Source organism: Calidris pugnax, unplaced genomic scaffold (genome assembly GCF_001431845.1).
Source record: "Calidris pugnax isolate Ruff unplaced genomic scaffold, ASM143184v1 scaffold132, whole genome shotgun sequence".
Taxonomy (NCBI): Eukaryota; Metazoa; Chordata; class Aves; order Charadriiformes; family Scolopacidae; genus Calidris; species Calidris pugnax.
The window spans coordinates 2256680-2269864 of record NW_015090910.1 but is presented as its reverse complement, the minus strand read 5'-3'; the positions used below and the strand labels follow the sequence as shown (position 1 = coordinate 2269864).

The 13185-nt window shown below is 54.3% G+C and overlaps 1 protein-coding gene across 2 annotated transcripts in view; it reads left to right on the top strand.

Annotated features, from left to right (window-relative positions):
- The window catches only part of MTO1 (mitochondrial tRNA translation optimization 1), a 9234-nt gene extending 110 nt beyond the window's left edge, over positions 1–9124 (top strand). Inside the window, exons 1-11 of one of the 2 annotated variants that reach the window (XM_014949354.1) lie at positions 97–291; positions 1264–1381; positions 1988–2277; positions 3873–3985; positions 4116–4306; positions 4870–5000; positions 5727–5931; positions 6013–6184; positions 7301–7419; positions 7895–8052; positions 8382–9124. In XM_014949354.1, coding sequence (XP_014804840.1) covers positions 97–291; positions 1264–1381; positions 1988–2277; positions 3873–3985; positions 4116–4306; positions 4870–5000; positions 5727–5931; positions 6013–6184; positions 7301–7419; positions 7895–8052; positions 8382–8549 — 1860 coding nt within the window. In that variant the 3' untranslated portion in view covers positions 8550–9124. Of the gene's footprint in view, positions 1–96; positions 292–1263; positions 1382–1987; positions 2278–3872; positions 3986–4115; positions 4307–4869; positions 5001–5726; positions 5932–6012; positions 6185–7300; positions 7420–7894; positions 8053–8381 lie in introns of those variants that run through there. The other variant, XM_014949355.1, reaches the window with a different exon arrangement.
- The last annotated feature ends 4061 nt before the right edge of the window (positions 9125–13185 follow it).

The window sequence follows — 13185 nt, the reverse complement described above, 5'->3', positions numbered from 1 at the left end:
GGGCCGGGGAAGGGCGGGGACGGAGGGTGCCGGGCCCGGCCCGTTCCCCCGGTCCGTGGCAGGACGTTGAGGGGTGTCCTTGTGTCCCCAGGGGAGATGTCCTGCAACCCCTCCTTCGGCGGCATCGGGAAGGGGCACCTGATGCGGGAGGTGGACGCGCTGGACGGGCTGTGCGGGCGGCTCTGCGACCGCGCCGGCATCCACTACAAGGTGCTCAACCGCGCCAAGGGCCCGGCCGTCTGGGGGCTCCGCGCTCAGATCGACCGCCAGCTCTACCGGGAGAGCATGCAGGTGAGGGGGGACGGGGGCCGTGGTGGTGGGGGGGGGACCGGGCTCCACCAGCCGCCCCAAATCTCAGGGAATCACAGACTGGTTTGGGTGGAAGGGACCTCAAAGCCCCCCCAGTGCCACCCCCTGCCCTGGGCAGGGACACCTCCCACCAGACCAGGTTGCTCCAAGCCCCATCCAACCTGCCCTTGAACCCCTCCAGGGATGGGGCAGCCACAGCTTCTCTGGGCAACCTGGGCCAGGCTCCCACCACCCTCACAGTCAACAATTTCCTCCTGAGATCTCATCTCCATCTCCCCTCTTTCAGTGTCAAACCCTCCCCCCTCCTTCTGTCACTACACAGTCTCCAGGGGTTTGGGTTTCTTTGTGCATGTTTGTGGGCTGGAGTGAATGGAATGAATTACCCAAACCTGAAATATTAGGATAAACTACAGGGGATGCTGTTGTTTTGGTTTTTTTAATACTTACCAAGATAACCCAATGTGATTCTATGGTCCAGACGTTTCTCTTTGGTACTTTGTAAGTTGTTAGAGCTCAGCATAGTTTAAAAAAATTCTCTGGCGTTTTGTTTAAAGGTCAGGCTTTGTGACCAAATAGGGCTTTTTTGAGCTCAAACTCTCTCTGTGAATCATGGAATGGTTTGGGTGGGAAGGGACCAATAAAGGCCATCTGGTCCAACACCCCCTGCTACAAGCAGGGACATCTTCAACTGGATGAGGTTGCTCAGAGCCTCGTCCAGCCTGGCCTTGGAATGTCTCCAGGGATGGGGCATCTCCCACCTCTCTGGGGAACCTGTTTCAGTTAAAAGTTCTATTTGGTAGATGGGAATAGGGCAGGGACTGAGCATCTGCCGAGGGTCCTGGTAGGAATGGAACGGGGAAGAGGGTGATGAATGTCTTGGAAATCAGCGGGTTTGGGGGCTGCCTGTGTGTCTCGTAACTTCCTACATTTGTGCAGTAACTCCTTTTGTGACAGAGAGAAATCCTTAACACGCCGCTGCTGACGGTCCGTGAGGCGTCTGTGGAGGATCTGCTCTTGGCAGAGCCGGAGCCAGAGCGTCCCGGGAAGTGCCAGGTCACGGGAGTCGTCCTGGGTAGGTGCTACTCATTCCCTGGGCACCTCCAGCTACTCTGCACCGCAGCAGCCCGCGGGGTAAAGGGTTCTGGTTTGTCAGGAGGAGAGTGGAATTGGCTGATGGAGGTGATCTGGGCTGAGTGTGAACTAACCTGGGATAATACGTGTAACACGATGGGAACCTTACCTGGGTTGACAGGGTGGTGGGTATCAAAGTTTCATTTTCTTCAGGCAAGGGATGCTGAACCCCGTGCTGCGTTGGGAGATTTTATTTGGTAAATGGCCAGTGTTGCCAACAGTGTTATGGGGTGGGGGGTCCATTACTGACAGACTCTTGGTTATTACCCCTTGCTGTGCCAGCAAACAAGCTTTATGAAATAAAGGCCTGGATGGGAATTTTTCCCAGGAGTGGGTTTTCTGTCTTAGGGGTAACAAGAGTAAGAAAAGCATAGGAATAAGCAATAACTTACTGCTATTACTACTTATTACTACTGCTATTACTACTATTAATGCTTTTATTATTGAAATGCTGCTTTCATTAAATAACAAAAGATTGATAAGCCCTCAGGGAATGCTGTTAGTCCAGTTTTAGACAGGCATCTCTGTATTTTATTTGTATTTCCAGGCGATGGGAGCACGGTACATGCTGGGAGTGTGGTCCTGACCACCGGCACCTTCCTGAGGGGTATGGTCCTCGTGGGGCTGGAGTCGCACCCGGCGGGGCGGCTGGGGGACCGGCCGGCCGTGGGGCTGGCTCAGACCCTGGAGAAGCTGGGCTTTGCCGTGGGCAGGCTGAAGACGGGGACGCCCCCCCGCCTGGCCAGAGACACCATCGACTTCAGCCGGCTGGAGGAGCGGGCAGCTGACAACCCCCCCGTGCCCTTCAGCTTCCTCAGCGAGGCTGTCTGGATCAAGGTGGGACGGGATGTCGTGCTCCGAGTCAGCTGGGGAGGTGGTGCTGGGAAAGGGATCCATGCTGGGCCTGTTCCTGCCGTGGTTTGGGCTGGGCTGGCCACTAACCCAGGGACAGATGCTCTCTTTGAGCCTCTCTCCCTTACCTTTCTGAGGACTCTCAACACAAAGAGAGAAACTGCTTGGTTTCTGTGGAAAGCAAGTACCTTTTTCCTCTCGCTTCTCAACTTGAGAACCAAACTGTCTGTACTTTTAGAATCAGAATTGCATCAATAGGACATTGTTAGTAGTGCTCTTCATGTGCTGGTTCCCTGGATGGTCTATAAAATACTTCCAGTTTTATACGCTTATAGTGGAAATTTACGCTGCCTGTTATCCCAGCTGTAGAATAAGATTGAAATGTTGAAATTGGAGATGATTAGTAGCGTTGACTAGGGAAGAGAAAGGATGGAGTGATCCGCGGAGCTCAGGGGTGGTGTGTTAACAGTAACTGAAAAGCAGAAGAAACTCAATTTTCCAAAGAAAATGTTGGAAAACAGATGCTGTTCTTATGTAAGGTAGTTAAACAGCAGAGAATTAAGCATCAGGAGTTAATTTGCCCCAGAGCATCCAGGAATTGCAGTAACCAGTTATAGTTGGAGCGGGGGCAAATGTAATATCACTTGAAGTCCTTGAGACATGTAGGAAAGATTTCAAGAAGTTGAGGTGCAACATTATTAGTATTTTGAATGTGACTCTGTTGACTCTTTTTCAGAAGAAATCAGTGAAATACTTTGAATGGTGTTTTTTTTTTTCTCAAACCTTGAGTTTTCCATGTTAATTGCAGGGTTTTGAGAGATTTCTTTTTTCTCTTCCCCGAACTCTGTAACTGGCTGTTCCCTGTGGGGTCAGTGCTTACTCCTCTTACGTCAGAGCTCCCAATCACTGGGATTAATTTGAATGTGGTGATATCAGTGACGTGTTGCTGTAACAGCAGTACCCATCCTGTAATTAGGAATGCGGTGTCTAGAATAGAGCTTGAGTTCTTGTAATGATAGGACAAGGGGAAATGGTTTTAAATTGGAAGAAAAAAGATTCAGATTAGATCTCAGGAAGAAATTTTTTACTATGAGGGTGGTGAGACACTGGAACAGGTTGCCCAGAGAAGCTGTGTCTGCCCCATCCCTGGAAGTGTTCAAGGCCAGGCTGGATGGGGTCTTGAGCAACCTGGTCTGGTGGGAGGTGTCCCTGCCCAGGGCAGGGGGTTGGAACTCAGTGATCTTTGAGGTCCCTTCCAACCCTAACCATTTTATGATTCTGGGCTGCCGGGTTCTGTTCTGGGCCACCATTTGGGCACGTAGCTGGGGCTGTGGGGTCGCTTGAGGTCCCTTCCAAATCTAACTATTCTATGATTCTGGGCTGCCAGGTTCTGTTCTGGGCCACCGTTTGGGCACGTAGCTGGGGCTGTGGGGTTGCCGGTGTTCTGCCTGTGCAGTGGACACAACAGCACTGCCCATCCTCTGGGAGAGCTGGGAAAGCCCCCGGAGACGCTCGGAGCTGGTCGGGAAGAGGAGGTGTTGTGACTGTGTTAACTTAGAGTGAATTTTGGCATCTTTCAGCCAGAAGATCAGCTGCCCTGTTACCTGACTCGCACCTCCCTGAGAGCCCAGCAGATCATCCGTGAGAACCTCCACCTCAACGACCACATCAAGGAGACAACAAGGGGCCCGCGGTGAGTGTGTGGCGTCATGCGGGGCTCTCGGTGGCACCAGCTGGCAGTCAGGCTGGAGCTGTGGGTCTCGCCTGGCTTCTGGAATGTTTTCCCCACATCTGGAGGTGCTCAGGGCTGTGTGTGGTTGCAGGTACTGTCCCTCTCTGGAGTCGAAGGTCCTGCGCTTCCCAAACCGGCACCATCAGGTGTGGCTGGAGCCCGAGGGCCTGGAGTCCAATGTCACTTACCCCCAGGGCATGTCCATGACGCTGCCACCGGAGCTCCAGGAGCAGGTGATCAGATCCATCCCAGGCTTGGAAAAGGCTAAGATGTTACAGCCAGGTGAGGGGGGTGAAGAGATGTGAAGCTGTTTGTCAGATTGGTTACCAGGGGGTGAAAAACAGATTTTGTTTAGAGCGTAGCAAACCAAAGGAAATACAAACCAACATCAGTTCTTGGATGTGGGGATTTTTTCTTGCTTCTTCTTAAATCATAAATAGTAGTTTATAGTACTATAGTCAGTAGTTGCCAGTGAGAGGACAAGGGGCAATGGGCACAAGTTGGAACATAAAGGGTTCCACTTGAATATGAGGAAGAACTTCTTCACGGTGAGGGTGACAGAGCCCTGGAGCAGGCTGCCCAGGGAGGGTGTGGAGTCCCCTTCTTTGGAGATCTTCAAGACCCACCTGGATGCTCCTGAGTAACATGCTCTGACAAGCTCTGGGTGGTCCTGCTTTGGCAGGGGAGTTGGACTAGATGATCTCTGTGGTCCCTTTCAACTCTAAAAAAATTCAGTGAAATAACAGTTGATAACCTAAGTCATCCTGCCCCACTGATTGCCCTTCCTGATGATTGGGAGCCTTCAAAATCCCTCCTGTAAGACCCGTCTTCCTGTTTTGCTGTAGGCTACGGGGTGCAGTATGATTTTTTAGATCCCCGCCAGCTGACTGCTGCTCTGGAGTCCCGCCTGGTTCAGCGCCTCTTCTTCGCGGGCCAGGTCAACGGCACCACGGGCTACGAGGAGGCTGCGGCTCAGGTGGGGCCTGGTGTGGGCTCAGGGCTGGGAAAGGGCTCTGGCCTCGGCGTTTGTCTCTGCCAGGCCCATCTTGTGCCCATGAGGTGGTCTGTCTTCTGTTGCTCACCCCAACTCCAGACTTGCCCCCACGTTTCTCACTCTCAGTATCGGCAGTGGTGGTGACTGAGGTTGTCACGGAGGAGGCCATGGAGATGCTGGGAGGGCTGGAGCCCCTCTGCTGGGAGCGGGGGCTGAGAGAGCTGGGGGGTTCAGCCTGGAGAAGAGAAGACTCTGGGGACACCTTAGAGCCCCTTCCAGTCCCTCAAGGGGCTCCAGGAGAGATGGGGAGGGACTCTGGATCAGGGAGGGGAGCCATAGGAGGAGGGGGAAGGGTTTGACCCTGAAAGAGGGGAGATTGAGATGAGATCTCAGGAGGAAATTCTTTGGTGTGAGGGTGGTGAGAGCCTGGCCCAGGTTGGCCAGAGAAGCTGTGGCTGCCCCATCCCTGGAGGGGTTCAAGGGCAGGTTGGATGGGGCTTGGAGCAACCTGGTGTGGTGGGAGGTGTCCCTGCCCAGGGCAGGGGGTGGCACTGGGGGGGCTTTAAGGTCCCTTCCACCCAAACAGTCCTGTGGTTCTATGATTTTCCAGGGTGCAGTTTGACACATGGCTCTTTGGAGGCAGCTGTGCTGGTATTTTAGCCACGGAAAGACCAGTTACTGTTTTTTGGTGTGTTTTCTACCTGCCAGGGTGTGATGGCTGGGATCAACGCGTGCCTGCGGGTCCATGGCAAGCCCCCTTTCGTCGTCAGTCGCACCGAGGGCTACGTCGGTGTCCTCATCGATGACCTGACCACGCTGGGCACCAGCGAGCCCTACCGCATGTTCACCAGCCGCGTGGAGTTCCGCATGGCCCTGCGGCCCGACAACGCCGACGCCAGGCTGACCCACAGAGGTGTGTCCTCACAGTGGGGTTTGGGGTGGGTGGCCCTGCCGGGGGGCAGCCCTTCATCTCACACGGCCTCCATCCCTGCAGGCTTCGAGGAGGCGGGCTGTGTGTCGCAGCAGCGGTACGATCGAGCAGTGAAGATGAGAGCTGCCTTGGAGGATGGGATCGTGGCGCTGAAATCCATTCAGCTGAGCATCTCCAAATGGTCCCAGTTGTTACCCCAAGTTCCCATCAGCAGCAGTCGCAGGTCACCAGCCAGGTACGGGTCACAGCTTTCTGCTCTGAGCTACACCCGCTCCAGCACAGCCGGCTGCTGGGCTCGCAGTGTTTCTCCATCCTTCCTGGAGTTGTCAGGTCTCCAAGATTCCAGCTTTGTCACCCTCCGGGGACAGACAGCTGATCTTTGGCTGTAGAATTAGTGCAGTGTTGGTGTGTTCAATGTGCCGCATTTCCTGGAGCTGACATGGGCTCCCAGAGGGGGTGCTGACCTGCCCCAGCCTGTTCCTGCTCTCCTTGTCTGGAGTGTCACCAGGTGGTGACGGTTCTGCAGCGGGAGAAGTCACCAGGTGGTGACGGTTCTGCAGCGGGATCCTGCTCTGCTGGGAGCTGGATAAAGCAGTGATTGATTTCAGGCTCACCACTGCTGGGGTGCTGTGTCAGGTTCTGGGCTCCCCAGTTCCAGAAGGACAGGGAACTGCTGGAGAGGGGACAACAGAGGCTACAGAGATGATGAGGGACCTGGAGCATCTCTCTGATGAGGAAAGGCTGAGGGACTTGGGGCTTTTTAGTCTGGAGAAGAGAAGGCTGAGGGGGGATCTGATTGATGCTAATAAATACTGAAAGGGTGGGTGTCAGGAGGATGGGGCCAGTCTTTTTTCAGTGGTGCCCAGGGACAGGACAAGAGGAAATGGGCACAAACTGGAACATAAGAAGTTCCACGTAAACATGAGGAGGAACTTCTTTGCTGTGAGGGTGGCAGAGCCCTGGCAGAGGCTGCCCAGAGAGGTGGTGGAGTCTCCTTCTCTGGAGACATTCAAACCCCCCTGGATACATTCCTGTGGGACCTGCTCTGGGTGGCCCTGCTCTGGCAGGGGGTTGGACTGGATGATCTCCAGAGGTCCCTTCCAACCCCAGATCGTTCTGTGATTCTGTGAAAGGTTCCTGTGATGCCCTTACCCCGTCCCCTCTGGCTGTTCATTTTTCATAGAGCCCCTCCTCGAGAGCTGGGCTGCTTTTTCCTAGCTGGGCGGTGAGCTTGGCTCTGCAGTTGTGGCTTATTCTGGGATCTTTACGGGTTTGAGCTGGGAGCAGCAGTGAATCTGCCCTACGCCTGCCCCTCCTTCCTGCCTTGAAACCTTTTTCCTGTTCTCTGCAGTGCCTTTGACATCCTGCAGTACCCAGAGGCCACCGTGGAGGTTCTGGCGAGGGCTGTCCCCGAGCCCCTGGGAAGGCTGGCTCAGTGGAGGGAACTGGCAGAGAGGCTGAAAATAGAAGGTAGAGCCCAAGAGTTACCATCCCTCGGTGGGGTCTGTGGAGGGTGTGTTTGGTGAGGGGAGAGCAAGTCCCTTCCTCACGCTGTGTCTCACGTTGGTGCTTAGTGAGAGGAAACGTGTGCACCTTTTGCCATGAGCCATAGCCTGGTACAGGCCCCTGGGTGTCACTTCATGGGGTGAGACCATGGTCACTCCTGGGCTTTTCCTCCTTTCTGCTCTGTCAGATAGACCACCCTTTCCTGGGATGGGAGGAAAAGCCAACCCGTAGATCTTAACTCCTGTAACAAATGAAAGAGCACAGCTTCTTCCAAAGCAGTGATGGGAATTGGGCCCTTCAGGCTGTGGGGCTGGAAACTCCCTTGGGAGGTTTTGACCCTCTTGGTGGAGCTGCTCGTTTTGCTTCCGAGAATTCCTGCAAGTGCCCTGTTTCACCTGAACACCTCTGCTCTTCTCCTGGCCCTGGTGGTCCCTCGCAGCTGCCTACGAGTGGTGTGTGGTCAGCCAGCAGCAGGAGATGGAGGAGGTGCGCCGGGATGAGGCTCTCCAGCTGCCCGAGGACCTGGATTACTTCGCCATCGACGCCTCGCTCTCGGCAGAGGTGCGGGAGAAGCTGGACTCCAGCCGTCCCCAGACGGTAAGCTCACAGGGTCACAGAGTGGTACGGGGTCGGAAGGGACCTCACAGAGTGGTACGGGGTCGGAAGGGACCTCACAGAGTGGTACGGGGTTGGAAGGGACCTCACAGAGTGGTACGGGGTCGGAAGGGACCTCTGGAGGTCACCTAGTCCAAGATACCGGGCTGCAACAGGGTTGAGCAGTGATGAAGACTCTTCTGTGTCCTCCCCAGGGACACGGGGTGGGTGGAGAACTGGGGGAAGGAAGACCCAGAGGTTTTGGTCTCATTCCCCCCTGGCTCCGTGGGTGGGTTTGTTCCTGGGTGACCGGTCCCCGTTCCCCCACGCAGATCGGCGCCGTCAGCCGCATCCCCGGCGTCACACCAGCTGCTGTCGTCAACCTGCTGAGGTTTGTGAAGAGCACTCACCAGAGGACAGGAAGGCTCAGAGCCCACACTGACAGGTATTCCCCAGGGAGAAGGGACTCGGAGACGGCGAGGTCCCAGAGGCAGCTCTGAGCAGGGTTCCTGCAGAGGAGACAGGGAGTGCCCGTGGTCAGGCCCCTCTGCAGGGGACGTGCCCTTCTCCCGGGGGGCCTGGTGCCATCACCCCTGCTCGGGAGCTGCTCCTCGGGGACAGCCTGCACCCACGGGAGCTCTGGGTGGGTCCTGTGGCACAAACACGACCCACGTGCACATCGTGAGTGTGTGCTCAGGAGCCCCTGCCCGTCCAGGTGAAGGGACAGGGGAATGGCTGTTCAAATTCCCTCGTGTGGACGGTGTCAGAGAGGACAAACCTGCTCCAAAGCAGCGTGGAAGGGACGATGTTTTGCTCCTCTGGAATGAGGAAGAAACGTCCCTGTGCTGCATCCACGGCAGCACAGGAGGGTTTGGGCTGGAGAGAGTGTTCCTTTGGCTTCTAGTGCTTGTGACTGCGCACAGTCTGAGGTTTTGTGTGGTGTCAGCCCACAGGAGACACTTGGCTGTGACAACCTGCCACACCAGTATTTAACTGATACAGGAGACAGATTTGAATGTAAACACTGTATCCTGGGCTTTTTTTTTTTTTTTCTCCTTTAAAATAAATAAAGCTTATCTTGAAGCTGAAGAGCTCAGTTGTCACTTTTCAGTGGAGCCTTGGCAAGTGGCTGGGTCCCAGTTCACAGGGTGGAGGTGAGGGGGTGAGATCTGCTGGTGGAGGCAGGGACTTGGTGAGGAAGGTGGGGACCTGCCCTGAGAGCCCCAGCTCTGGGTTGGGTGGTGACCAATGGACTGATGTGCTGCAGGCCCCAGGGAGACCCCAGCCACAGCTTCTCTGGGAGACCTGGGCCAGGCTCTCACCACCCTCAGGGTGAAGAATTTCCTCCCCACATCTCATCTCAATCTCCCCTCTTTCAGGGTCAAACCCTTCCCCCTCATCCTATGGCTCCCCTCCCTCATCCAGAGTCCCTCCCCATCTCTCCTGGAGCCCCCTGAGGGACTGGAAGGGGCTCCAAGGTCTCCCCGGAGCCTTCTCTTCTCCCGGCTCAACCCCCCAGCTCTCTCAGCCCGTCCTCACAGCTCCAGCCCTCCCAGCATCTCCATGGCCTCCTCTGGCCCCACTCCAACAGCTCCTTGGTCCTTTGTATATTTCTTTTTTTAAAGGGAGAAAGTAACAAAACCTGTGCAAAGCCAGAGCTGTGGAGCAGGGACACAGCCCCTCATGCACCCCACTGTCCCCCCACCCCCAGGCTGGAGACCACCTGGTTTGTCTCCACGTTTCCTCAGCAGCTTTTGAGGAAAATAATACCCATTTCACTGTCACCTTGTCAGCGCAGAGCCCGGCGGCTCCCCGTGATGCTGTGTAAATATTTGAAACACAAAGGATTACGGAGTTATCGATGGGCAGCCAGAGACTGTAGCCACGGGTAAAAAAAACAAAACAAAACAAAAAAAAGCAGACAATGAGGTCATTGATTTGTGACGCAGAAATAATCTGACGGGACTGACGAGGAGTCAGAAAAGGCTAAAAAAAATAAAATCTCAGATTCTCTGTTTTGGAACAATCTGATTTTGCTATTGCCCAGGGTTTCCTTCAGCTCTCTGGCAGCCCGGGTGCGACATGGAGGGTTTGAGAACAATCATCATAAACTCAAAGGAGTTTGTGATTTGCACTGAAAAGGGAGAGAGAGAAAAAAACCCTTGGAGAAAGGGGCGTTGGATGGAGCAGCCACCCTGGGCAGGAGCTGGGAGAGACACAAACCACGGAGGGACTGGGGAGAAAAGAGAAGTGGTGGCTGATGAGCGATGGAGGATCCAGGAGCAGACACAAACCCAAGGCTTGTGAGGAGAGAAGCTGAGTCAGAGCTGGCAAAGGGCACCCAACAGCGCGTAAGAAGTTCTGCAGCCACCTGTGTGAAGGTGGAGAACAGCCCACTCTGGTCTGAAGGAATCTCTGAGCAAAACTCCTCCGGGGTCACCCAAAAGATGGGCAAAACCAGTGACCTGAGCCTGTGCCCAGAGCTCCTCAGGGTGCCTCTCCACAGAGCCCTGGCTCCAGCGGGCACAGAATTGGGATCATCTGGGTTGGAAAGGACCTTCCAGACCATGGAGTCCACCCATCAACCCAACACTGCCCAACCCACCACTGACCCACGTCCCTCAGCACCACGTCTGCCCGGCTTCTAAACCCCTCCAGGGATGGTGACTCCACCACTGCCCTGGGCAGCCCATTCCAAGGCTTCACAGCCCTTTCCATGTAGAAGTTTTTCCCAGTATCCATCCTGAACCTCCCCTGGTGCAACTTGAGGCTGTTTCTTCTTGTCCCCAAAGCCTGTCCAGGTCCCCCGCATTGGGAACAGGTGAAAACGAGCTGTGTCTGGAGTCTCCTTCGCAGAGCCCAGGACAGGACAGCACCTGGTGGTGATGATGATGGTGATGGTGGGAGCCCCTCCTCCCTCCCGCATCCTTTTCTGTGCCCTCCAGGCACCACGTGAGCATTTAACGAACATCAATTAGAAGCAGGTGGGTTGTATTTGTGGTCCAGATCCAATTTGTGCTGCTCTCAAACAGGTGCTGAGTCCCTGGGCTCCCAGGTGGAGCAGGGGAGCCCTGGACGGGGACATTTCAGCTGTTTCTGCCTGGTTTGTTGTGACAAAATCTAAAATTTAAAGTCTGATTTGGAGACTCCGTGGCTGTGGCAGTGTGCTCTCCCTGGTTTGCCAGGCTCCTGCCCGGCCTTGGCCACCACGGCCACCACAACAGCAGCTGTGAGAACTTGCACCCGGTCTCTGGGGGATGGCTGGCAGCAGAGTCAAAATACTGTCTGGAGTGGGGACCTAGAGATTTGGTTGCCATGAAAATATGACTCTAGGTCAATTATCTTACTGCATAAATAATGGACAGCCCCAGAGCCCTTGGAGCTCTCCTGTACGGCAGCGGCTGCACGCCAGGATCTCCCCTGTGGTGAGGACACTCGCTTCAGGTTCTGCTCCTCGAGGATGAGAGATTCCTTGCCACAACAGAGTCTCGGTAAGTGACTCACAGCATGCTCAGCTCTGAAATCTTAGCTAAGTGATGTAAAGGGTTGATTGTGCAGATATGATATGATTTAGAGAGGTTGGTACTGGTCTCTTCTCACAGGTAATTAGTGACAGAACAAGAGGGAACGGCTTCAAGCTCCAGCAGGGGAGGTTTAGATTGAACATTAGGAAGGAATTTTTCACAGAAAGAGTGGTCGGGCATTGGAACAGGCTGCCCAGGGAGGGGGTGGAGTCACCATCCCTGGCTGTGTTTAAGAGGTTAGATGTGGTGTTGGGGGATATGGTGTAGGGGAGGACTTTAGAGTAGGGGAGATGGTTGAACTCGATGATCCCAAGGGTCTCTTCCAACCTGAATGATTCTATGATATATATATATAGATAGATAGATATATATATATGGGACTGTTTAGTTTGAGGAAGATGAGGCTGAGGGGAGACCTCCTCACTCTCTACAACTACTTGAAAGGACACTGTAGAGAGGTTGGTGCTGGTCTCTTCTCACAGGTAATTAGTGACAGAATGAGAGGGAATGGCTTCAAGCTCCAACAGGGGAGGTTTAGATTGAACATTAGGAAGGAATTTTTCACAGAAAGAGTGGTCGGGCATTGGAACAGGCTGCCCAGGGAGGGGGTGGAGTCACCATCCCTGGATGTGTTTAAGGGCCGTTTAGATGCAGTGCTGAGGGACATGGTGTAGGGGAGGACTTTGTAGAGTAGGGGAGATGGTTGGATGGTTGGACTTGATGATCCCGAGGGTCTCTTCCAACCTAAAGGAGTCTATGATTCTATGATCCTGTAGACATAAACCATTGACCAAGTCTGGGACCAGGATTGGATCCAGCTGCACCTGGACTCCTCTCTGAGAAGGGGTTCAGAAAGCCCCTTGATGATCCCGAGGGTCTCTTCCAACCTAAAGGAGTCTATGATTCTATGATCCTGTAGACATAAACCATTGACCAAGTCTGGGACCAGGATTGGATCCAGCTGCACCTGGACTCCTCTCTGAGAAGGGGTTCAGAAAGCCCAGGGGGTCCCTTCTGAACCTCGTGACTCAACGGGAGGGTCTCCCTGACGTGTCTGACCCTGTCCTCTGGGCAGTGAATAATAGAGTGTGCCTTGACATCGAATCTCGTAAAACGCTATCGCATTTACTACTGGTTTTATGGCATTTACTACTCGTTTGGTTAAATCACTGTTTCACCTTAATAAATATTTCACTGCTTCACTTTAATTAGTGAAGTTAATCACAATGGGTGACCTGTCAGTGTCTTGGTACCTTCCAACCTCCATCCAGCCCGATGCAACCTGGATGGGAATTAGCTTTTCATCTGCAGTTTCAGTGAAATTAACTACTGTTAATTATCTATCTGCTCCTTGGCCAGAGCCACCAGGACTCCCTGTCCCCTTCCCTCCCCCCCCCGAGGCTTCGCTCCATCCCAGACCCCAAATATTTTGGGGGTACTTTTTGGATTATTCCTCTTCTCTGAAAGCCCTCCAGCCCCCAAAGGACGCACCATCAACTGGGAAGGAAACCACGGTTCAGCCTTCCAGCTCCTGCTGCCGCCTCCAGCAATAAAACTCAAAGCCAATGCTATAAATTCACTGTTCCAGCCCGTTTTGTGCCTCCACCCCCAG